The sequence below is a fragment of the Coregonus clupeaformis genome, chromosome 8, assembly GCF_020615455.1.
Source record: "Coregonus clupeaformis isolate EN_2021a chromosome 8, ASM2061545v1, whole genome shotgun sequence".
Taxonomy (NCBI): domain Eukaryota; kingdom Metazoa; phylum Chordata; class Actinopteri; order Salmoniformes; family Salmonidae; genus Coregonus; species Coregonus clupeaformis.
Window position 1 is genome coordinate 28,438,209 of NC_059199.1, and position 22,424 is coordinate 28,460,632.

A 22,424-nucleotide genomic window follows, 5' to 3' on the forward strand; every position below is an offset into this window, starting at 1 on the left:
CTTCTCCATCTCCTTTTCTCACCAACCCTCAGACACAGGGAATAAGACAACATCCACAAAGAACAAGTATACCCATAGAAGCTATAACTTCACCCAGAATAGTTAAAACAATAGTTTTCCATTTACCAAATATGTTATCAAACCAACCGTTTAGGGAACTATCAATACCAGAGTTCTCAGCCAGTTCGTTCGTCAGCGTGGTGAGTCCCTGAAGCGCTTTGGTCACGGACCCGTCCGGTGCTGTATTGTTGGAGATGAAAGTACAGCACATACAGTATATCCAAACAGAACACAAACCCCGTCCCGCTCAGCCAAAAGCATATCTAAAGCTATTCTATTCTGCCATGTCATGAAGCTAGTTGCCGCTGTCTGCTCAGCTAATCCCTTTATTGCATCACGAGTGTGGTTTATAAATCTTTGCTGGTTATAGTAAATATAATTTATCCAATCTACGTTTTTATTAATTGTTGACCACCAGAAAAGACTTGATTCAAACCCAGCTGCGATCTGATTCCTAGCTTTGAATTGTTCTGGAACCCCTCGAGCTACTCCTATCCCATCAATATATATCCTTTCATCAAAGGATCCCGGGAGGAGGTCCCACTTTCTACGTGACAACTCACCAGTCTCTGACACGTTTGATTGTTTGCGTATGTAGGTGAGTTCACAATCTGTTATGACCACACAACCATCAGATGTCAGCACGGGCCTGGTTTTGGTTCCTAAAATCCTCTGGCTGCAACAAAGAGGAGAGATTAGTCATGGTCTCTTTAGTTGTGACATTCTCTGTGTGGGAGCAGGAGCTAAGATGCCCTACCCTGTATCCTATCTTACTAGTCCTAGAAAAACAATAATAAGAATCCCCTGAGACTTCAAACGGAGGCAACCTAGGTCGGGGTGACTTTGTTATCGGGGGATACAGATAGTGCAAGTTACCATAAGACTCCTTCACCACATTCCCACGTGGCTTGAACAATTTAATAATGGAGGATAAACCTGACAGAGAGTCAAAGCCTGTCAAGGGGAACAGAGTAGTTGTTAACCTTGGTTTGGCTGTCCCACAGGCATAACAGTCCTCTTTAGACATAGTTCTTGCCGTATACTGAATCCATTCCAACCACAGGTCAAGATTTCTACACCCCGTCTCCACCTGTACTACTTCCTTCAGGTCTATAGTTTGCACTATCTTCACCACAGCCCCGGTCTCACAACCTCCCTCAGAGAGGTTTACTCTATAGGGTGCCCCAGTTGAAGAGGATATCTCACTTGTTCAGGTCTGTAACCTGTTTTAGCATAATTCAGACTTTCAGACAGTACCTACCCTTATATGGGTCGCACTGCCATTTCTGGTAATTCCCTACTTTCACAATACTACACCTGTCCTTAAACTGTGTATGGAGATTGAAATATCCCCCCCGCTTGGTATGAGTAACTACATAGTCCCAGGATGTACATGGTGACATACATATGGTGATGTCCTTCCCTAAAGTCCCTAGTACTTCCCCTTTCCCTACGTCTAGCTGTCTCCTATGCCTTTGTAGACTGTGCTCAGGTATTATTTTATCAACTTGTGTTAGGTTAACTACTACTTCTGGCTGATCAGGAGGGTTTGAGTGTGCTAGGAATATGGCCCCCACAATCAGACAGCTACCTACCGTTGGGAGACCTGTGAATCCCCACCCTCGCCCTGAGAACATGTCAGACGCCAGAGGCCAACCCATTGCTTTACCTTCTATCGAACTCACACAGGGATGATCAGACAGGGTAAGGGAATCTTCGTTAAGGAGCCAACCCCCGAGCCCTAGTGGTGATCGGTTCTTTCTCCTAACTCTGTGTTTGTTCGTCAGGTGTAACTGGGTTTACCTTTTTGCAGTGTGTGACATGCACCCAGGTGGATCTAATAGGACTTGATAGGGCCCTTCCCAACAGGCCTGCTTCCAGTTTTTCTTCTTTTAGGGACTGGATCCACACCCAGTCTCCTGGTGAGATAGAGTGGGTCACCTTCTCCTTTAGTTCACCTGTGGGGCACAAAACCTCTGACATACGGGTGTGGTTAATAAACTATCTTCACACATACATGTTCAGCTCTCAATTTCTAATCTTTTTTTTTTATTTTTTTGTATTTTGTCCTCTCCTTCGTATATATTTATTATTTATTCCTACCACTCCCCTTTTGACACATGATTTGCCCATGTGTCAATATTACCACCTACCTAAACAATCACTTAGGTAATATTGGTAATTCATTATCCAATTGCCATCCCTCCACTCTCTCTTCTGTTATTTAATGGTTCAAATCATATATATTATTACCAAATTATAATCTTCTTCACACTTTTTCATAAATGTTAGTTATCCCAAGTGTTCATTAAGTCCTCATGACATTCATTCTCATAAGAAATCATATATACCCCAAACTCAGCCAAAACCTAAAAAACTCCATAAAATTCACTGTGCGTGCCCCTCTAAGACCTATCACCCTTGACCTGCTAAAAACACCCCAAAATTGAAACAACAAGGCTTTATAAACATCATACTAGGTGTGTTGTTTTTTGTTTGAAAAACCCAATTTGAAAAACAACAACCACAAATAGCCAGGCCTCACTTAATTTGGTAGCTCACTTTTATGACCTAAATACTGCCTAACTTCAGTACTGCTAGCCCTGGGCAACATTCCAATGAGATGAGCTAATCTCTTTCTCCTGGTTATAATCTAAAGATGGTAGTACACACAAAACATGATACCGATATCCCCAGTCTTAACCCATCAATAATTGTTTGTATCAATCTAATTCCTCATAACTAATCCATAAAACCACTCAAAATTCCTCGAGTATACAATGATTATTTAATTGATTACCTTAACTCTGCTACATGTGATCTCATCTCAAATGATCCATTATCAATTATTTGTTCAAACCCCTAGGAAAATCTGTCTCCCCTTCTATTGTTCCTGTCCCCCCTGTAAATGTCATATTTCAGTTTTTAGCCAATACAATCATGGTTACATCAAATGTTCCCTCAGTTAATGGTATTTTCTCCCTAATATAACTTCCCTAAATGAGATTTAATCCCCTGCCTTTCCTCTACTATCCTTCTATCATTACTGGATCAATGATAATGACTGTAATAACTATCAATAATAATTGTAATAACTCTTTCACATTAAATTGTGCCTTTTTTCTGATAATGTTATAATTGTGGCCTATTCCATCACTTTAGTTTAAAATATAAGTTTGTTTATGTAACAAATCCAGAACCCACCACAGGCTGGCGCTATTCCCCCAGCACAACAGCCAATGCCACTTGCATCCCCGTAACCAAAATAAATTATCGTTTTAAAATGTACCAACTATTTATATTTTCCCACTAACCGATTCCAGTTCGCTATTCAATTTCTTTAACTGTTCTCTCTGATTAGGCCCTAATTAATAAAACAAATACTTGCTATCGTTGATAAGCATACATTTAATGATGTTCCTAACATTTGAACTCTCTCTCACCCTCCCCTTGCTCCTTCGGGGAAAGCGCATGGGGACCTTGTAACATATTTTCATAGACCTTTCTAGAATACTTCTACTTAAGCTATCTAATTCAACCTTTCACATTTCTCAATCCACGTAGTAATCTAGGTCTATAGCCCCAATGCGAAAGCTTTACCTACTGTCCCTACCTGTGTTCGAACCCGGGACCCTCTACATTCATCGCCAGTCACTCCACACCATCTGCGAGTCTCTCAAAGCAACTACTTCCAGTTCATAGAGCAAGTGACGTCACCAAATGAAAATCGCACTAGCTTTCACCTCAGCAAAAAACTCTCTCTCCCTTCACCCATTCCCTATTGAATAAGTGAGTTTTTCTATTTAACCCCAAAACACGCTACAAATAGTCCATTCAACATTACCAAACTAAATACTCAGTAGCATCCGGTCACCACCCACACCAGCCGTTGAATTCACTCATACACACAGACTTCGCCTCATGCCACCGAAATGCCAAATAAACCATAATAGTTCAATGGAGCCCCCTATTGGCTCTCCACTATCTATACATTGGGCGGCAGGTAGCTTAGTGGGTAAGAGCGTTGTGCCAGTAACCGAAAGGTCGCTGGTTCTAATCCCCGAGCCGACTAGGTGAAAAATATGTCGAAGTGCCCTTGAGCAAGGCACTTAACCCTAATTGCTCCTGTAAGTCGCTCTGGATAAGAGCGTCTGCTAAATGACAAAAAAATAAAAAAAATACAAATTAAATAACCACATTAGTTATGGTCTGATTACCCATTAAACCTTATCACATGATCAAACAACGGCACAACCTTAAACTCATATGGGGCGGCAGGCAGCTTAGTGACCAATAGTGCCGCGCCAACAACCGAGAGGTCGCCGGTTCCAATCCCCGAGCCGACCAGGCGAAAAATCTGCCGATGTGCCCTTGAGCAAGGCACTCAACCCCAATCGCTCCCGCAAGTCGCTCTGGACAAGAGCATCTGCCAAATTACCAAAAATGATGTACGTCTACGCTCGGGTGAGCAAGCCCACACGCACATACCGTCAGAAACCCACAGGCACCCCTCAAACAATCGCCCCGTGGTGTTCCCAGCCAACTCCCAGTCTATCATGGCTCCAAAAGCCACACTTTCGCTGTCTCCAGCCCCTCCCCTCGCAACTCTCTCTTTCCGTGTCCAGTGGGAGTAGGCTCTTTTGAGGAGCTGTTTGCCGTTTTAGTGTTTCCAATATTCTGCCGTTATTTAAGGTACTTTAGTCTATTTATTTAAATCAAATCATTCCAACCTAATTAGTTAAAGTCGGTGCATATTTATATTTCAACGATAAACCAAATCATTCTCAGTCTAATTGTTTAACCAGTATTTTGCAGGGTCAAACATCAAACGTTACAGTTCAATCATATCAGCTCAAACGTTTCAGTTCAATCACACTAGCCATTCATCACTTTAGCTTTATGTTCTCAATTGTTATTAACGGGTTATACGGTTTAAGCAACCACAAACCCAACAGTTATTCACAAATTATACAGTTTGGACAGCCACAGACGTCTTTAATTCCCAATTAGTTTTCTATCAAGGTATACAGGTTTATCATTCACACTCTCTTGCATAGCGTCACCCCTGTCTTAAAGAATATTAAGTGTCTCCTTTGAACCTAGTCATATCTAGTCTGAACTGATATGTGCCATAGCGTCGCACTGCCTATCTATTTAAAGTACCTCCTATGGGTGTCTTTTGTTAACGTTTGCACAATTTAAACTTTATTTCCTAATTGTAATTCTCATTATTTACTGTTTTAAAATATTGTTTTGTATTCTCAACCAAAATGGTACACAGTTATTACACAGTTAAACGTAGTATACAGCTATCACACAGCAAAAATAGTACACAGTTATCACACTCACTCACAATACACAGTCATAATCCTATCACACAGTCAAATATGTCACACAGTCATAAATGACACACTTACACTCGACACACAATCTATTTGGGCACACAGCCTCCTCTGTTTGGGCACACAGCCTCCTCTATTTGGGCACACAGCCTCCTCTATTTGGGCACACAGCCTCCTCTATTTGGGCACACAGCCTCCTCTATTTGGGCACACAGCCTCCTCTATTTGGGCACACAGCCTCCTCTATTGGGCACACAGCCTCTTCTATGGGCACACAGCCGCTTCTATGGGCACACAGCCGCTTCTATTGGGCACACAGCCGCTTCTATTGGGCACACAGCCGCTTCTATGGGCACACAGCCGCTTCTATTGGGCACACAGCCGCTTCTATTGGGCACACAGCCTCTTCTATGGGCACACAGCCGCTTCTATTTCCCATGGGTTTAACCATCAGAATTATCAAACATTTGCATGGTATTCTATAAAATTGAATTAGTATTCTATAATCGTTATTTATAGCGTAATAGAGTTCACTTACATCAAACAGGTGCTTCACAAAATTAATTTGGATAAAGCCAATGTGCAGAACTTTAGTTACATAACAATAGGTGTCTGCTTACCTGTTTTTAGAAGCCCGGGCACTTTGTGAAACACACCGTTCGACGACAGCGATGTCCAATAGGCTGGGTGAATTCCAGCGAAGTCGGAGGTCCAGATCACAGTCGGAGGTCACCAATTGTTAGAAATTGCGTAATTCAAATCTGGTATTGGAATAAGAGAAAACATAATCAAGAGATATTCAATCCAAGCTAAATTTATTATATGCAAAATGTATGTATGATAAGTATGTTGGTTCGTATACGGGCTCACTGAAATACCACGCAGGGCAGACAGAGAACTGACTTCCTCATTACAAATCCTTCCGTAAATACCCTGACAGTTTTAGTTCCCGCTCTCTGCTGGGCCTATCAGGGTAGAGGTTGGGCGTGGTTTAGACTTGCCCAACCTATCCGTTGGCGCACCGGCTGGTCCCAGACCCTTGGCGCTCCCTTGTTGCACACTGTTGCCAGGCATACGTTTTTATCATAACAACCTGTGGAGTCAGCACCCAAAAGACTGTACGTACCTACGTTCAAGGACGGTTCACAGACAACGGTTCACAGACAACAAAGAGGCAGTGTTCGTATCTGTAAGAAATACAAGTCTTATCTGTCCTACCCCCTAACGTTCCTCACATGAATCACAGCCTGTTATGTGAAACAATTTATATCAGGATAGTACAGACCTATGCTTATCATTAATGCATTCCTTCTAAGCTATTCATCACATACAGATCCAATTATGAGAAAATAGAACCCCACAGTAGTTATTTGGTCTTCTGTTATTAAAGCAGGTTAGCTAGGTGAACGTCAGCTAGCTAGGAAGCTAACTAGCTAACGTTATTAGCGATGTGGTTTAACCAAAGCCAAAGCTGCTGTTTATCGGTTAGAAAGATGGTTCTATATTGAATGTATTTGATAGTCATTGCTAAACAATATGAGTAGTGTAGGTAAGGGATGAAGTGAACCTATTGGAGGATAGCTCTCCACGAGTTGGGTTGGGCATAAATTGACAGCATGCTTTTCAATACTGAGCCAAAGCTGACTGGCAAGTGGCATGGATAGGTACAGGGCAATTCCATGGTAACAGAGTGATGCTGAGACTCAGATTTATCACTTTAAAATGTATGTCAGACAAACCAATGATTGCAAATTGTTAAAAGTAGTCCTTGTGCATAGAGTTGTATGGTTTGTTTCACTTTGAAATCATTGGTTGCTGTTTGACATACACTTTAAAGTGAACAAATCTGAGATCAACATCACTGTGTTATCGTGGAATTACCCTACAGCTCAGCTCAATCCCACATCTTGTTTTCACCTATTTGGGTAAATGATTAACCATAGTTGCCTCTTTTGATACAGCCACAGTAGTCTTAAAATCGACTGTTGCCTTGAATGAAACATAAACATTTAAACTCCAAGTAAACTCTCTGTGACATTTGCTGACATCTTATTTTCCTCTCTCTCAATCCAGTTGTTCTCAGGAGACAGGTCAGTGTGTGTAGAGAGAACACATTTGACCAGGTGGAGTCAGGCTTCTACTTCACCGCGCTGGACCACTACACCAACGAGGCAGAGGACCTCAAGTTTGGACCAGTGAGTCACCAACTCATCTTATGCCTTTCACATCTTTGCATATATGTATCGCTGCACCTTCCTCAAACTCCAGTGCCATACTTTTGTTGACCTTTTTACTTCGACTCCATACTAAATCTAATTCCATCTCCTGTATTGTTCTGCCAGCTCTATAGATTATGCTGATGCCCCACTGTAAAAACCTGGAGATCTTCACTGGTTCTGTGGGAGGTGACGTGGCTACAAACAGTGCCTGGGACACCTTCCTGCGCTATCGCTGTCAAGAGAACAGCCAGAGAGGCTGGTCAAGACATCTGCCGCAACTACATCTTTAGTGTCAGCTCTGCTGCACCTGGGAGCTAAAGGTATGGCACCACACTGCCAACAGTCATGTATGCTTAAACATACTTGTATGCTCATTTATGTGTTTCTTAAAGCGGCAATCAGAAGTTGAAACAATAACAAAGCGTTTCATAAAAAACTGAGGGATGGGGCTGAAGGATGGGGCTGGAGAATCCAAGCTAAATTTGTGGTCCTCTGTAGCTCAGCTGGTAGAGCACGGCGCTTGTAACGCCAAGGTAGTGGGTTCGATCCCCGGGACCACCCATACACAAAAATGTATGCACGCATGACTGTAAGTCGCTTTGGATAAAAGCGTCTGCTAAATGGCATATTATTATTATTATTATTATTATTATAAATGTAACCACTCTCAAATTCATAGACAGAGCTATGGATGCAAGGACTGATCATCACACCTCCTTCTAAAACCCCATTGGAGGAGACGACCCAAGGTTCCTCGCCTCAGACCTCCTCCAATGGGTTTTGAGAAGGATGCGAGTAGAGAGGAAGTGAGGAGTTGAGCAGAGATTAATTGGGACAGAGCTCATGTCATTGTTTTAGGTGGGATCTTAAGTTGAATGACACATTTATTCTGTTTACTTATATCTTTGTTTTACTTGTGCTCTTTCTACAGATGGCTCTGGCTTGCTGATAACATCGATCTGATGAGACTCCCTATGCGATTTGACTCCTGTATTACTGACTGTATTCAATAAAACTTCCAATGCCAAATATAAATAATTTGGGATTCTGTAATTGATAGACGATGGTAGTTCCCTATGGTGTCAAATCCAATTCAAAAGTCGAATGCGCATGAGATGGCGCGCGCGAGCAAGATTAAACGCGAGCCAGATGCGCGAGCGAACACTGAGTTAAGAGAGAATAAATGTGGTCCAGCGAGCAGAGGATGGGTCCCGCGAGTGCACAGGCCAGTCAAGAGTGCAATTTAAACTTGCAAGTGTGACTTTGAGCAAGCAGAACATCATTGTCACACATAAAAATACAAATAAATCTTACAGTACATAATATGTTAATAAATGTCTTATTACTTATAACATTGGTCGCATGTAAGCGATATAATGTTGGTCACATGTTGTGTTTGTCCGTTAGCCCAGGGCTTTGGAATACAAGTGTAAATCCTTAGCCCAGGGTTAAAGCTTAGCCCAGCCAGGGTTAACAATGCTTGTGTGAACACAGGCTAAGCTAGCCCAGGGCCAGTCTAGCCTGGGGATAAGATAGCCCGGGGCTAAAAACAATGCGGTGTGAAAAGGCCTTCAGAGGCTCATCTCAAGCTCTTTCTAATACTCAAATGCAAACAATCCAGCATCGTCAGTATTTGTATCTATTTAACTCCACTAACCCATGCTCTCTCCCTCAGTTTCCAGACAATGTTTACATAGTCAGTGTCACCCTGCCTACCAACCAAACAATTGTCCCCAATGGTAACATTGTTGGGACTGAGTCAGAAACAAATGTAAGACCTTATTTGCATGTCAACATACTCTAACTTTTGTTATCTAAAATGTTGTGGCTTTTGTTTTGTTTGCATCAGTATCACATTAGTGCTTTATAGAAATAATGTATTAAACTACTGTGGAGACAATTTGAGTAGGAATATGAATATGAACTGAAAATTACATTTATATTCAAACTATAAATGTCTTGCCAAGTCATAGGAAAGCATATTTGTCCACTAACCACATCACTCTGTTCTGTGAAATGGCTGCTGGTCTCAGTTTCACACAGACAGTAGTGATACAGACCACATACATCGAGAGATCTCACATGCAACACACACACCTTAGCACAACATATCCAATTTCCCAACGCATTATCTCAGGCTCAGTGCAGCACATCATAACGTCCTGTAAAAAGACACCAGACATCTATTACCTAGGTAGTGGGAAATACATTCTAAGGGAATGTACAGTACCAGTCAAAAGTTTGGACACACCTACTCATTCAATGGTTTTCTTAATTTATTAATATTTTCTACATTGTAGAATAATAGTGAAGACATCAAAACTATATGAAATAACACATATGGAATCATGTAGTAACCCAAAAAGTGTTAAACAAATCAAACTATATTTATATTTGAGATTCTTCAAATAGCCACCCTTTGCCTTGATGACAGCTTTGCACACTCTTGGCATTCTCTCAACCAGCTTCACCTGGAGTGCTTTTCCAACAGTCTTGAAGGAGTTCCCACATATGCTTAGCACTTGTTGGCTGCTTTTCCTTCACTCTGCTGTCCAACTCATCCCAAACCATCTCAATTGGGTTGAGATCGGGGGATTGTGGAGGCCAGGTCATCTGATGCAGCACACCATCACTCTCCTTCTTGGTAAAATAGCCCTTACACAGCCTGGAGGTGTGTTGGGTCATTGTCCTGTTGAAAAACAAATGATAGTCCCACTAAGCCCAAACCAGATGGGATGGCGTAACGCTGCAGAATGCTGTGGTAGCCATGCTGGTTAAGTGTGCCTTGAATTCTAAATAAATCACAGACAGTGTCACCAGCAAAGCACCCCCACACCATAACACCTCCTCCATGCTTTACGGTGGGAACTACAAATGCGGAGATCATCCGTTCAGCCACATCGCGTCTGACAAAGACGGCGGTTTGAACCAAAAATCTCACATTTGGACTCCAGACCAAAGGACAAATTTCCACCGGTCTTATGTCCATTGCTTGTGTTTCTTGGCCCAAGCAGGTCTCTTCTCATTATTGGTGTCCTTTAGTAGTGGTTTCTTTGCAGCAATTCGGCCATGAAGGCCAGAACAGTTCCCCTCTGAACAGTCGATGTTGAGATGTTGCTGTTATTTGAACTCTGTGAGGTATTTATTTGGGCTGCAATTTCTGAGGGTGGTAACTCTAATGAACTGGGTCTTCCTTTCCTGTGCTGGTCCTCATGAGAGCCAGTTTCATCATAGCGCTTGATGGTTTTTGCGACTGCACTTGAAGAAACTTTCAAAGTTCTTGAAATGTTCCGTATTGACTGACCTTCATTTCTTAAAGTAATGATGGACTGTCATTTCTCTTTGCTTATTTTAGCTGTTCTTGCCATAATATGGACTTGGTCTTTTACCAAATAGGGCTATATTCTGTATACCCCCCCCACCTTGTCACAACACAACTGATTGGCTAAAACGCATTAAGAAGGAAAGAAATTCCACATATTAACTTTTAACAATGTACACCTGTTAATTAATAATAATATGCCATTTAGCAGACGCTTTTATCCAAAGCGACTTACAGTCATGTGTGCATACATTTTTACGTATGGGTGGTCCCGGGGATCGAACCCACTACCCTGGCGTTACAAGCGTCATGCTCTACCAATTGAGCTACAGAGGACCACCATAATTGAAATGCATTCCAGGTGACTACCTCATGAAGCTGGTTGAGAGAATGCCAAGAGTGTGCAAAGCTGTCATCAAGGCAAAGGGTGGCTATTTGAAGAATCTCAAATATAAAATATATTTTGATTTGTTTAACACTTTTTTGGTTACTACATGATTCCATATGTGTTATTTCATTGTTTTGACGTCTTCACTATTATTCTACAATGTAAAAATAAAGAAAAACCCTTGAATGAGTAGGCGTGTCTAAACTTTTTACTAGTAGTGTACATCTACACAGACAGTAACTAGTCTATGACCTGTCTGTGTATGCTAGAGTCCTGTTACATTAGCCTCCATTCTAAAAAGGGTTCATGTTAAAGAAAACAATACATGGTGTGATGTTCTACCGGGAAAACCATTGTGTATTCAGCTAACCGACACCTGACACACCAACCCATTTATGTGACCTTTTATCTCAGGCAATTACGAAATACTTACTTACAAATGGGATGCAAATGGAATGTCAGCACCTAGCACTCTCTGTCTGTTTGTTTACTCTATGTCTGAGTTCATTGAGCTTGCTCTTTCTCTCTCACACAGGTCAGGGAGAATTCAGAGGACAGTGCTAAGCTAAGGGAGGTGAGCAAGCGCCTGTATGCTCAGCTGCAGGAGTCAGAGAAGAGACACCAGGAGGAGAAAGACAGACTGCAGGTCAGTGTTCACCAGATGTAGAAGAATATTCATCCCCCTTTCTCTCTCTCTCTTTCTTCAGCTCCGATCCTTTTTTGACTCTACTTATCTATTGTCTCATCTGTCTCCCTCTTTCTTTTCCCCAACCCTCTCTCTCTATCATCCTCTCCATCTATCGTTTTGTTCTTTGTTCCACTGTTATCCAGTGTCATCTCAGAACACAGTCATTAGTTCCAGTGTCATCATGATGCATGTGTTGCATAATATTAGATGACCTCACATTCTATACAAGAGGGCTAGCCTTGTCCTCTCACCATTGTGTGAGTGATATTGTACGATTGATAAGAATTACCTAGAAATATTACTGTTGACCGCTGAAGGGTATTCATCATTATCCATGATTGTTATTAGTATCTTCAAGTCAATTGCTTTTAAGCCATCCCAGTCCACAATTGAACATGCACTGATGAAGACATTTTAACTATTTCCTGACCATTACTGTAACTAGATGTAATTGGGAACCTTACCTCTCTGGCTTCCCCTGCAGACTGAAAGCGGTGAGTTCAGCTGGCGTCTGGACAAGCAGTCGAAGCACCTGCAGCAAGTGGAGGGGGAGGCAGAGGAGAGAGGTCAGAGGGTGGAGGAGTTGGAGCGGCTGCTGGGGGGCATGGAGCTGGAGGGTGATGTCCTGAGGGACAAAATGGCCACCAGCGAGGCTGAACTGCTACAGCTGAGAGCAGCCAAGGAGGGGGAGCAGGAGAAAAAGCAGAGGTGAGGAGGCTCTGTCGCCATAACCACTACAAATCAGTCAACTCTACATGAGTATACAACAATACAGTCCTCAGCAACAGACATTGTAACATTGCTACTCTAGCCTACAACATTCATGAATTGCCATACTTATAAGTCCAAAGTTTGAAGGGAGTATACAGTATCTTTTTTAACAAGATACTTAAAAGGATACTGTATACTCCCTTTAAACTTTGGACCCATAAATATGGCATGTTCATATACAGTGTAGATATTATGGTAATTATGTTTATGTAACCATTGTGTTGTGGTGTGTGTTGTCAGAACTGAGGAGCTGGAGAAGGAGGTGGCTGTCCTGAAGGAGAAGATCCATCATCTGGACGACATGCTGAAGAGCCAGCAGAGGAAGGTCCGCCACATGATCGAACAGGTGAGAACACACACATGGATGCACGTACACGCAAGCGGCAGATACACACAGATGGATGTGCACGAAGCGCACATGCATAGACACACACGTACACACACATGCGTACACACACACATATACAGTACATTTGGAAAGTATTCAGACCCCTTGACTTTTTCCACATTTTGTTACGTTACAGCCTTATTCTGAAATTGATTAAATAGTACTCACAACACCCCATAATGACGAAGCAAAAACAGGTTTTTAGAAATGTTTGTACATTTATTAAAAATTTTAAACTGAAATATCACATTTACATAAGTATTCAGACCCTTTACTCATTTTTATAAATGTGCAAAAATTTCTAAAAGACTGTTTTTGCTTTGTCGTTATGGGGTATTGTGTGTAGATTGCTGAGGAATATTTATATTAAAATCCGTTTTAGAATAAGGCTGTAACGTAACAAAATGTGGAGAAGGTCAAGGGGTCTGAATACTTTCCAAAGGGACCGTGCACAAACACACACAAACCCTGCATGCGTAGCAGCCATCAATGGGGAAATGAAATTGAGGAGGAGGGAGTAGAGCAGGGTTTTTCAATTCCGGTCCTGGAGGGCCGAAACACTTCTGTTTTTTATTTCTACCTGGTAGTTAATTGCACTCACCTGGTGTCCCAGGTCTGAATTAGCCCCTGATTAGAAGGAGAGGATGAAAAACAGAGGTGTTTCGGCCCTCCAGGACCGGAATTGAAGAACCCTGGAGTAGAGGGTTCCTAATTGCTTTGGTTTGTAAAGGCGGTAGGGGAGTTACTGTAATCCACGTGAAACTGTTTGCTGAAACAGAACACTCATCATAAATAAGTGATGATATATCCTGTTCTGTGGAAGTTACAGAGAATGTTGGTTTTCTAAATCAAATCAAATCAAATCAAATTGTATTGGCCACATGCGCCGAATACAACAGGTGCAGACATTACAGTGAAATGCTTACTTACAGCCCTTAACCAACAGTGCATTTATTTTTTAATAAAAAAGTAAAATAAAACAACAACAAAAAAAGTGCTGAGAAAAAAAGAGCAGAAGTAAAATAAAATAACAGTAGGGAGGCTATATATACAGGGGGGTACCGGTGCAGAGTCAATGTGCGGGGGCACCGGCTAGTTGAGGTAGTTGAAGTAATATGTACATGTGGGTAGAGTTAAAGTGACTATGCATAAATAATTAAGAGAGTAGCAGCAGTGTAAAAAGATGGGGTGGGGGGGGCAGTGCAAATAGTCCGGGTAGCCATGATTAGCTGTTCAGGAGTCTTATGGCTTGGGGGTAGAAGCTGTTGAGAAGTCTTTTGGACCTAGACTTGGCACTCCGGTATCGCTTGCCGTGCGGTAGCAGAGAGAACAGTCTATGACTAGGGTGGCTGGAGTCTTTGACAATTTTGAGGGCCTTCCTCTGACAACCATGATAGTTCGTTGGTGATGTGGACACCAAGGAACTTGAAGCTCTCAACCTGTTCCACTACAGCCCCGTCGATGAAAATGGGGGCGTGCTCAGTCCTATTTTTTTCCTGTAGTCCACAATCATCTCCTTTGTCTTGGTCACGTTGAGGGAGAGGTTGTTATCCTGGCACCACACGACCAGGTCTCTGACCTCCTCCCTATAGGCTGTCTCATCGTTGTCGGTGATCAGGCCTACTACTGTTGTGTCGTCGGCAAACTTAATGATGGTGTTGGAGTCGTGCCTGGCCATGCAGTCATGGGTGAACAGGGAGTACAGGAGGGGACTGAGCACGCACCCCCTGAAGGGCCCCGTGTTGAGGATCAGTGTGGCAGATGTGTTGTTACCTACCCTTACCACCTGGGGGCGGCCCGTCAGGAAGTCCAGGATCCAGTTGCAGAGGGAGGTGTTTAGTCCCAGGATCCTTAGCTTAGTGATGAGCTTTGAGGGCACTATGGTGTTGAATGCTGCGCTGTAGTCAATGAATAGCATTCTCACGTAGGTGTTCCTCTTGTCCAGGTGGGAAAGGGCAGTGTGGAGTGCAATAGAGATTGCATCTTCTGTGGATCTGTTGGGGCGGTATGCAAATTAGAGTGGGTCTAGGGTTTCTGGGATAATGGTGTTGATGTGAGCCATGACCAGCCTTTCAAAGCACTTCATGGCTACAGACGTCAGTGCTACGGGTCGGTAGTCATTTAGGCAGGTTATCTTAGTGTCCTTGGGCACGGGGACTATGGTGGTCTGCTTGAAACATGTTGGTATTACAGACTCAGTCAGGGACATGTTGAAAATGTCAGTGAAGACACTTGCCAGTTGGTCAGCACATGCTCGGAGTACACGTCCTGGTAATCCGTCTGGCCCTGCGGCCTTGTGAATATTGACCTGCTTAAAAGTCTTACTCACATTGGCTACGGAGAGCGTGATCACATAGTCTTCCGGAACAGCTGGTGCTCTCATGCATGCTTCAGTGTTGCTTGCCTCGAAGCGAGCATAGAAGTGGTTTAGCTCGTCTGGAAGTCTTGTGTCACTGGGCAGTGTATCTAAGTGTATTTGTTTTGTGAGTGTTACAGCTGCAGAACTCACGGACAGTGATCCAGGAGAGAGATCGAGTGATCAGGGATCTAGAGGAGAAGGTGGCTTTTCTGGAAGCTGAGGTCAGTACTCATACAGCTATCTGTGTTGTGGTATATGTGCGTGTGCGTGTTTTTGAGGGATAAGGGTCCCTGTGTTAGGTCCCTCTCTCTCTGAATGACTTTTCACCCCTCTCCTCTCCAGAACACAGAGATGCGTGACCAGATGGAGTACTTCCTGGAGGGTCAGAAGCCCGCCTCTCCGCCCACCAAAGAATGCAAACCCAAACCCCAGATCGTCTACAGGTGACAATACCATCTTCCTGTCTCTTATCTCTATAGGGTCGCTTTCCCGGACACAGATTAAACCTATTCCTGGAGAATGCATATTAGTCCTGTGCTAGACTTGATCTGTGTCTGGAAAACTGGCTCATAATAGTTATTCTCATGTGACTCACCTGTCTTGGAATTCAGTCAATGTGTGAAGGTTATTTTCATGAACAACACAGCAGCAATACAGTATAATGTTTGAGGATAGAAAGGAGGGCCAAGGAAGTGGCAGAAAATCAATGTACACCTGATGTCTTATGGTATATTTCTGTTATTTTGCCCACAGTAAGCTGATAAAACCTTCATCAATGCAAGGCAACAAGTCACTTCCTTTAATCAGAGTCATTGAGGTCAAGTCCTGAGAGAGAGAGATCTGAGGTCAAGTTGAGAGAGAGACAGAGAGTGTTCAGACTCCTTGACTTTTTCCACATTTTGTTACGTTACAGCCTTATTCTAAAATGCATTTTTTTTATCCTCATCAATCTACACACAATACCCATAATGACAAAGCAAAAACAGGTTTTTATAAATTTTTGCTAATTTATTACAAATAAAAAACTGAAATATTAAATTTACATAAGTATTCAGACCCTTTACTCAGTACTTTGTTGAAGCACCTTTGGCAGCGATTACAGCATTGAGTCTTCTTAGGTATGACACTAGAAGCTTGGCACACCTGTATTTGGGGAGTTTTTCCCATTCCTGCGTTGTCTTGGCTGTGTGCTTAGGGTCGTTGTCCTGTTGGAAGGTGAACCTTCGCCCCCAGTCTGAGGTCCTGAGTGCTCTGGAGCAGGTTTTCATCAAGGAACTCTCTGTACTTTGCTCCGTTCATCTTTGCCTCGATCCTGACTAGTCTCCCAGTCCCTGACGCTGAAAAACATCCCCACAGCATGTATGATGTTGCCACCACCATGCTTCACCGTAGGGATGGTGCCAGGTTTCCTCCAGATGTGACGCTTGGCATTCAGGCCAAAGAGTTCAATCTTGGTTTCATTAGACCAGAGAATCTTGTTTCTCATGGTCTGAGAGTCTTTAGGTGCCTTTTGGCAAACTCCAAGCGGGCTGTCATGTGCCTTTTACTGAGGAGTGGCTTCCGTCTGGCCACTCTACCATAAAGGCCTGATTGGTGGAGTGCTGCAGAGATGGTTGTCCTTCTGGAAGGTTCTCCCATCTCCACAGAGGAACTCTAGAGCTCTGTCAGAGTGACCATCGGGTTCTTGGTCACCTCCCTGACCAAGACCCTTCTCCCCCGATTGCTCAGTTTGGCCGGGCGGCCAGCTATAGGAAGAGTCTTGGTGGTTCCAAACTTCTTCCATTTAAGAATGATGGAGACCACTGTGTTCTTGGGGACCTTCAATGCTACAGACATTTTTTGGTACCCTTCCCCAGATCTGTGCCTCGACACAATGCTGTTTCGGAGCTCTACGGACAATTCCTTCGACCTCATGGCTTGGTTTTTGCTCTGACATGCACTGTCAACTATTGGACCTTATATAGACAGGTGTGTGCCTTTCCAAATCATATCCAATCAATTGAATTTACCACAGGTGGACTCCAATCAAGTTGGAGAAACATCTCAAGGATGATCAATAGAAACAGGATGCACCTGAGCTCAATTTCGAATCTCATAGCAAAGTGTCTGAATACTTATGTAAATAAGGTATTTATGTTTTTGAATTTAATACATTTCCAACATTTTATAAAAACCTGTTTTCGCTTTGTCATTATGGGGTATTGTGTGTAGATTGCTGAGGATTTTCTATTGATTTAATCTATTTTGGAATAAGGCTGTAACGTAACAAAATGTGTAAAAAGTCAAGGGGTCTGAATACTTTCCTAAGGCACTGTATATGGTATGACATGATATAAAAAGAAGTGAGCTCATTTTCAAGTTGCCGCTATGACGCAGTGGCACCTTTTAAAATGGGTGGTGCCTGTGTTTTCTAGTTCACCCTAGGGAGAGACAATCAAGACAAAGCAGTGCAGCTCTGTTGTCACTCAGACACACTGGAGGAGTTTTCAGCGCACCGTTCTGTGACCTAGTTAATCAGGATACCTCCACTTTAGGGTCCATTGGTCGCATTCCTGTGTTTGCAGTACACCTTACACACAGAGGCATGCAGTTGTTTGTTAACATTTTACAGATGTCTCCGATTTAAACAACTTGTTTTTCTCTGACATTAGATGGAGGTTGTAGATAGAAATCAATAGTTCAAATTAGTAGAATTATGAGTTATGATTTTCTTTCTTTATTACTAAATAATGTAATATTGTACAGAAAAGTAATATCCTCTTTATACCTAGTTTACCTCTGTTAGTTATTAACCAAGTAGATAAATGGTTATACTGAAAAATACAACCTGCTGTTATAATGCTGCATGTGGTGGCTGTCGGATGTACAGTATCAATACAATTAATAATATAAATATGTATAAATCTAACCTGCCTTCTAAGCATAAATATGCAAGTGGCTTACAGTTGTCTCACCTCTCAAGATTAGAGGTTTTCAGTCTTTGGCCTTTTAAAAGGGGTAGTGTGTTAAATGATCATTACACCCTGCATGTATACTGTATAACTACTGATGATAATGGGGTGTCCCCCAAATGGCACCCTATTCCCGCTTTGGGCCCTGGTCAAAAGTAGTGCACTATATAGGGAATATGGTACCATTTGAGACACAACCATGGTGTGGTATTATCCTATACTATTATTACAGATTTTGCTGTCTGGTTTAAGAGCTCTTATTTTATGAAATAATTATATTTGTTCTGTTACAGTAATGGCCCCTTTTACAAACCAAGCATATTTAATGTGAAAACTGCCTTTTTTTGTCAAAATAAAATGTATTTAAAGTTGAAAAAAAAGTTGTTCCCTCCCTTTTCTGTCCCAGATGTTAGGTATCTGAAGAGAAATCCAAAAAGCATTATTATAATCAGGGGCGCAACTTTCACTGGGGACAGGGGGGACATGTCCGAGCGGTCGGGCAGGCTGTTTGGAGTATTTATCCGACTGGATAAAAAAATATATATAATACAAAATAATTATGTCCCCCTCACTTCTAAAACCAAAGTTGCGACCCTGATTAAAATAAACCCTTTATTATGGAGGGTGATCTGTGCCAGTTCGAAAATGCAATGCTTAAATGCTCAATTGAAATTTGAAAATTATAAATGCATTTATATTTTCATATCAAGGTGCATGATTCAAGGCACAATGACATTTCAATGTTAAAATGAAAATCTAAAATGGCTAATTGGAAAGGTAAAGGGAAATTCTAAATGAAAATGGCAACACAACACCACCATTCAGTGATACATCCTAGCCATGTGACGCTCTATGTGCATTGATTTTAGACTAGTAGCTAGAGTAACTGACAGGGTTCGAACCTGATGTCCTGTACACCAGAAGAACATCATAGCCTGCTAAGCCAAAGCAATTTTTCTGGTCTCAGGCAAAGTTACTCATCACATGTGCATGGTCCCCAAACCAATTCTCCCTGCTTAGTTGTTTGCATGATGAGTAACCTTGCCTGATACCTGAAGAGTTGCATTGACTATAGGCTTTGGTTTAGCAGGATAATGTGCTCTTCTGATGTGCAGAACAACCTTATTCAAACACTGTCAGTCATCAGGGTTTTTTCTGGATTAAAAACTGGTTTAGGTGGTGGGCGTGGCAGTTGCGTGGCAATGGGCGCGGTCGGCCCGTCGGCGCAGCTGAATTTTAGAGAACATTTTAGAGACCCCCATCTTGGCGGTGTAGATACATTTTAAGCCAATTTCCTGCAATTCTACAAATGTCTCCATGGAGCTGAAAGAAAGTGTTGCAGTTTTAAAGCTAATTTCCTGCAATTCTATGCATTTTGCCATGTCTAATACTGTGTTCTTTTGCTCAAACATATATATTTTTTAAGTATTCTGTCTAGCTTTTATTTTGGTGATTGTTTGTTCTCAAATATTATATTATTATAGCACCTATAATTGCACCTTTAATATGTACTGTACGGTTGCCTCCCGAGTGGCGCAGTGGTCTAAGGCACTGCATCGCAGTGCTAGCTGTGCCACTAGAGATCCTGGTTAGAGTCCAGGCTCTATCGCAGCCGGCCGTGACAGGGAGACCCATGGGGCGGCGCACAGCGTCGTCCAGGGTTTGGCTGGCAGTGATGTTCTTTTCCCATCGCGCACTAGCGACTCCTGTGGCGGGCCGGGCGCAGCGCACGCTAACACGGTCGCCAGGTGTACGGTGTTTCCACCGACACGTTGGTGCGGCTGGCTTCCACTGTGTCAAGAAGCAGTGCGGCTCGGTTGGGTAGTGTTTCGGAGGACGCACCGGAGTTGCAGCGATGGGACAAGACTGTAACTGCCAATTGGATACTACGAAAAAGGGGTAAAAAAATATATATACAGTATGGTTCCGGACAATTATAAGTGCACTTTTCTTAAATAATTCCCTATTTCTTCTAAAATAATTTGTCTTCACACCTTGTTATTAGATTTTCAACATTGCAGAACCAATTGTATTTTTGTAAACTTAAGTTTACAATTTTAATTGATAAAATAAAGACAAATGGCATTGACAAACTTATAGGCACCCTGGAGGTAGTACTTTGTTGCACAGCCTTTGGCCAAGACAACTGCAGACAAATGCTTCTTGTAGCCATCAATGAGCTTGCTGCAACTTTCTACTGGCAATTTGGCCCACTCTTCAGCAGAAAACTGCTCTAATTCTTCAATGTTTGAGTGAGGCAGTCCACTATTGGTCTATTGCTTCATTAGGTTGTTGGTAAACACAAGAAAACCCACCCAAACAAGCCTAAATCCTGGGGGAAATGTTCTATGGACCAATGTTGGAGCTCTTTCCCAATACAGATCAGCGCTGTGTTTACTGACAACCAAATTAAGCATTCAATGAAAATAACACAAACTCTACAATAAAGATGGGGGAGGTTTGAAAATGTGGAGTTGCTTTGCTGCCTCTGGTACTGGGGGCCTTGAACATGTGCAAAGCATCATGAAATCAGCAGATTATCAGGTGTTTTGGAGTCCAATGTTCAACTCAGGTTCCAAAAACTGGTTCTCCATTGAAGGCTATGGGTCTTCCAGCAGTAGAACGACCCCAAACAGACATCAGAAGCACCCTGGAATGGTTCTAGAAGAAACACTGGACTGTTCTGGAGTGGGCAGCAAAGATTCCAGATCTGAATCACATCCATAACCTATGGCGGGAGATGAAAACATCAGTTGGTGGAGGGCACCCCTCAAACAATGAAGAATTAGGGCAGTTTGCTGCTGAAGAGTGGGTCAATTTGCCAGTAGAAAGGTGCAGCAAGCGCGTTGGTGGCGACATGAAGCATTTGTTGGCAGTTATCTTAGCCAAAGACTGTGCAACAAGTAATAGCTCCAGGGTGCCTATAAATTGTCTATACCATTTGTCTTTATTTTCTACATTCAAATTGTGAACTTAAGTTCACAAAAATACAATTGGTTATGTTTCACTATATTGGATCACTCCAATATATTGGTATCACTCTGCGGCTGAGGGATACATCCAAGGTGAGGATTTACAGAATTACTCCCGTGTACACCTGTGTCACGGCTGGGGTCCGCCCCTATATTTATAGACCACATGGCCGCGACACACGTTCTCTACATCATTTTTGAGGCGCCTCTAGCACCGTAGAGGATTGGAGTGATCCATATAGCTCACATAACCGTGGTTACATACGTAACCTTCGTTATGTTTCACTATATTGGATCACTCCAATATATTGGTATACCCGTAACAGATTTAGTCGGTGCTAGAGGGACCTGGCCAGCCAGTGGCGAAGTCCCAGCGCGGAACCGAGACGCAGGGGCGGTCAATGTGGAAGGACCTGAGCCCTGTGGAAGGGGGGTCCCGGCACAGTCCCCAGAAGGGGAGGAGACGCCCAGGACCGCTGAACCAACTGCAGAGGGAGGTGCCACATTTACCCGATAGTACCTAACAAAGGTGCAAGAGGAAGCCCAGCTGGCCGCAGCACAGATATCAGCGAGGGGCACTCTTCTCAGCAGAGCCCAGGATGCAGCCACACCTCGTGTTGAATGTGCCACCACAGATCCCAGCACTGGCCTGCCAGCCAGGCGGTATGCTGTTGTATTCGTGTCCACGATCCAGTGAGAGAGCCTCTGCTTTGATAGCCCAGCCCCCAGGACTCTCTCACCATAGCAGACAAAGAGCTGGTCTGTTGTTCTCACTGACCGTGTCCGCTCCACATTGGTAGCCAGTGCCCGCACAGGGCACAGCATGCCGGAGGGAGGCCCAGACTTCACGCCACTGCCGGGTGGTCGGAAGCAGACAGGGTAAAGGGATGTTCACATGCCTGTCTGACAGAACCTTCGGGAGGAATGAAGGGTTGGGGCGGAGAGATATACTCCTCCCACCGGG

At 43.0% G+C, this 22,424-nt stretch overlaps 1 protein-coding gene and 1 long non-coding RNA gene across 4 annotated transcripts in view; both read left to right on the forward strand.

The window, feature by feature from the left end:
• The window catches only part of LOC121572762 (tuftelin-like), a 55,643-nt gene extending 36,822 nt beyond the window's left edge, over positions 1-18,821 (forward strand). For 2 of the 3 annotated variants that reach the window (XM_045222340.1, XM_041884786.1), the window contains exons 5-10: positions 11,867-11,977; positions 12,504-12,727; positions 13,031-13,136; positions 15,675-15,758; positions 15,880-15,980; positions 16,291-16,399. In XM_045222340.1, coding sequence (XP_045078275.1) covers positions 11,867-11,977; positions 12,504-12,727; positions 13,031-13,136; positions 15,675-15,758; positions 15,880-15,980; positions 16,291-16,366 — 702 coding nt within the window. In that variant the 3' untranslated portion in view covers positions 16,367-16,399. Of the gene's footprint in view, positions 1-11,866; positions 11,978-12,503; positions 12,728-13,030; positions 13,137-15,674; positions 15,759-15,879; positions 15,981-16,290; positions 16,400-17,951 lie in introns of those variants that run through there. The other variant, XM_045222341.1, reaches the window with a different exon arrangement.
• LOC121572763 lies at positions 7,202-8,632 on the forward strand. The gene is made up of 3 exons (XR_006001906.1): positions 7,202-7,597; positions 7,745-7,941; positions 8,553-8,632. It is a non-coding gene; the product is annotated as an uncharacterized LOC121572763 (long non-coding RNA).
• Positions 18,822-22,424: the final 3,603 nt, after the last annotated feature.